The sequence below is a fragment of the Triticum urartu genome, chromosome 5 (assembly GCF_003073215.2).
Source record: "Triticum urartu cultivar G1812 chromosome 5, Tu2.1, whole genome shotgun sequence".
In the NCBI taxonomy this organism is placed as follows: domain Eukaryota; kingdom Viridiplantae; phylum Streptophyta; class Magnoliopsida; order Poales; family Poaceae; genus Triticum; species Triticum urartu.
In genome coordinates, this window is record NC_053026.1 from 364489532 (window position 1) to 364493047 (window position 3516).

Genomic DNA, 3516 nt, shown 5'->3' on the forward strand with positions numbered 1-3516 from the left:
GGGTGCTTGCGCCCTCCGCGCCTGAACAGCGATCTCTCCTCCTCCTCCGTCAGATTCTCCATAATCGCCTCTGCCTCCGTGTACATCTCGTGCTTGCTCAAGTACCAGGACCCGATCTCTCTCAGGCGGATCCGCAGGCGCGCATCCCTGCCCGCGAACCTCTGCATCTTCTCTTCGCTGATCTCCACCATCTCCGCCGCGAGCTCGAGCAGACAGAGCAGTGGATGAGGTGTGCGGGAGAGGAAGAGTGGGAAGGGGAATAACCTAGGCGGATTTCTTCGATCTTAATCCCCCCTCCGCCTTATGCTCTCCCACCGGTCGCATTTCCTCCTTCGCCGTCTCCCGAGATGCCATCCCCGCCGGTGATGTCCTTCTCGATGTGCGCAACGTGACAAGGGAACGCAACCTTAGCCCTAGGGGCCAACACGAACCCGCCCCTGATCGCCTATCAATCGTGCACCCACGCTCGTCGATGAGGCACACCGTCGTGGTGTGCGGGTGTAGCACCACCATGTCCCGGTGGTACTTGGGGGTCGTCGCCAATTTCAGATCGGCGGCGAACCACACCGACCACCGCGCCGTGACGGGCTCACAAAACGCGTCGCCCATCCCCCCTGTCCGATCGTCATATGCAGGGATGATCACGATCTACCGAAGAGTAGCTGGGAGGATTTATCACACATGCATTGAGGGCTGATACCTATTGTTTCGTTTCATCTCGACTGAGGAGCGCTCCGCGAGTTTGCTCTGCTGAAAATCGATATGGAAACTGAAGTAGTTGCTGAAACAATTAGCCAGCCAATATAAATAATGGGCAAAAGCCAAGATCGACCAAGTGACTCGAAGCCAAACAATCCAGTATCTGCTATTCAATATTGATCGGTCAGAGGCAGGAATGCTTGCTGAAATCCTGATGCGCCTGTGGCAACAGGTGGTCGTCGTCCCATTCATCCCGGTAGCTGTTCGGGCGATCAGCCAGGTTCTTACACGTTGCAACGAACATGCCCTTCCTCCACCCTTCCATCCTCCCCAGCCCGCATTGCTCCGCCACCCAGTCCTCGTACTCAAACTACAAACGCCCAAATCATGAGTGCGTCTTGGACATGGGGTTAGAAGTATCGATTGATTATGCATATGTACATGGATGAATGCAAGTATGTATGCATATACGTACCAGATTGCCTTGTCCCAGATCATGAGTGCGTCTCTTGGGGCATCCGCGAGCTTCCATGTCCGAGTAGAACGCATCCACATCCCGCATCATGGCCTCTTGTGATGGGAGCTCAAGTCTTCCCGATAGAACCCCAGCCACCCACTTGCTTTGGAGCTGAAACACTAGAAAAGGGATCGTCTGCCCGGATGGACGGTACATCAGTCCGGAGATATCAACATATGCAATAATTAAGAGCTCTTTTACGGTACCGGGTAATGAATACGGGCCCTCCATTCTGGAAGATCCAACGGCCCAAAGAGATATATACTGCTGGAATTGGTTTAGCAGTATAAAGACTGCACTGCTCGATCAACGTAAGCGGTATATGTGATTTGAGGGCAACTCGGGAAGATTTTTAAGTTTCAGCTCGTCAGATTGAGACGCCCCACGCATTCTCCCTCGGCGAGCCGATCTCTCGTCCCTTCCTCGGCCAGCCTGTGCTCGTGGATCAGGCGCTCGGCGGCATGGCGCAGGTCTCGGCAGTCGGCACCCGACGTCTCCTGCCTACACCGGATGTGAGGGCAGAATGGCGCAGCTTCTCTTCTTCGGCAGGCCGGATGTGAGGTACCCTCATCCCACAGGTGACAGGTGCTGACAGATAATTTAGTGTTCACCTTTGTAGAGAGTTGGCCATGTCCAATGCAAATTTAGGTTTTAAGCTGCACCACTTGGTTCAGGCTGTTGGCAATTTTAGTGATGGGTTTGTTAGTTCCTAGCAGCGGCAGCTAGCCCCTTGGAAGAAAGTTTTTGACATCACTCGGTTTCTACGATGCAGCCAAGTATGGATAACTGAACTTCTAATTCATAACAAGGCGGCGGACGTTCGAGGCCTGTTGGAAGGTTACGGATTTGTGAGGCTACAAAAGAAGCATGCAGATAGCTAGATATGGATGGAGTGAACTAGCACGGCGGCGGTGAGGGGGAGTTAGATGGCCGAGGCGTGCAATATGGGAGACTGCGCGTCTGGATTGAGTCGGCGGCATTTTCTCTCGACAGTCGACAGCCATGACAGATTCCAGATACAAACTAATAACAGTTTGGTTTTCTTTTAATGTGAAAATTAGAGGTCTAAAATACCCTCAAGAATTGAACGGTGAGATTAGGTATATACTGCTCCCTTTTCCGTAGCAGTATAGGGTATCATAAAAAAGCTCTTAATTAATTCCATATACTGAATTATTAAACAAGCTTAGTCAAGGGGATGTCTATCCATCACATGCCTACAATTATTTAAAATACAAGTTCCCTTCTTTCAGATTTGCATCTCGCGTAGCTGATGTTTTACTTCTCTTTTACTTTTATTTTTTTGCTTTTGGCAAGTTATGCGCTGGCAACAATGGACTGTTCAATGTGGGTCATTTAGCTACAATGTGTCTACGCTAGCCCATAATACATAATGTTATCCATAAGGATAGGATTTCTGGAGTAGTTTTAGCCTCATTGAAAAAAACAAGTATATAACATAATCTAGTGGAAACAATTAAAACTTGCACTAAAGTTGCATGATTTGAGAAGTGCAAGTTTAGGCCAATCAATGTGCAATTTTACGTGATTGAGGTTTTGCAAAAAATTCAGGCAACTCAGAATTGGCAAATCCGCTAAATTAATTCCCAAGTTGGCGAAATATCAAATTAACTTAAGGAGTTGATTGACCAACCCTGAAGGGCAATCCGATGAAGGAGATGTGAGGAGCCAATATTGGCGGGAACACGTGCTTGTACAGCGGGCCCACGCGGTTGTCGTCCACAAAGATTGCACCGGCCAACTCGCCGTCGTCGTCGCCACCCAGGAATGGAAAGCTGTACTTGTATCTGCAAGCAAGCCAACAATCCGTCAACGCAATTAGCATAAGCGATCCATCCATCATCTGAGACATAATTTCACAATCAGTTGTAACGTACCCAGTGCAGTGCAGGATGACATCAGCTTTGATCCTGCTGCCGTCTTGGAACACCAAGCTACCATCTTCCTCCGCACGCTCAATCTGCAAAACGTTTGCATTTGAACATTGTGCGAACATAATTCTAAATAACTAGCTAGGTGATCCTCGCTAACATGTTTGTCTTACAGATATTCAGATAAGTCACCTCAGCATCTAACCATGCAGGGGGAAAAGCACCACCTTAACATATGCAATCATGCGTGAGAAAAGGTATGTCATGATATTCATATTTAACAAATATCTTGAAATTATACAACAATCAGAGATACAATAAATTACTTTCTCCGCTCCATAATATAAGATCGTTTTGCAAGTTGTTTTAGCTTGCAAAATGATCTTATATTACAAGACGGAAGGAGTA

General features: G+C 48.3%; 1 protein-coding gene across 1 annotated transcript in view; it reads right to left on the reverse strand.

The window, feature by feature from the left end:
• Positions 1 to 770: 770 nt before the first annotated feature.
• Positions 771 to 3516, reverse strand: part of LOC125507035 — a 13908-nt gene continuing 11162 nt past the window's right edge. Inside the window, exons 5-8 of the mRNA XM_048671732.1 lie at positions 3115 to 3197; positions 2871 to 3024; positions 1175 to 1351; positions 771 to 1069 (exon numbers count right to left, since the gene is read on the reverse strand). Coding sequence (XP_048527689.1) covers positions 884 to 1069; positions 1175 to 1351; positions 2871 to 3024; positions 3115 to 3197 — 600 coding nt within the window. The 3' untranslated portion in view covers positions 771 to 883. The remainder of the gene's footprint in view (positions 1070 to 1174; positions 1352 to 2870; positions 3025 to 3114; positions 3198 to 3516) is intronic.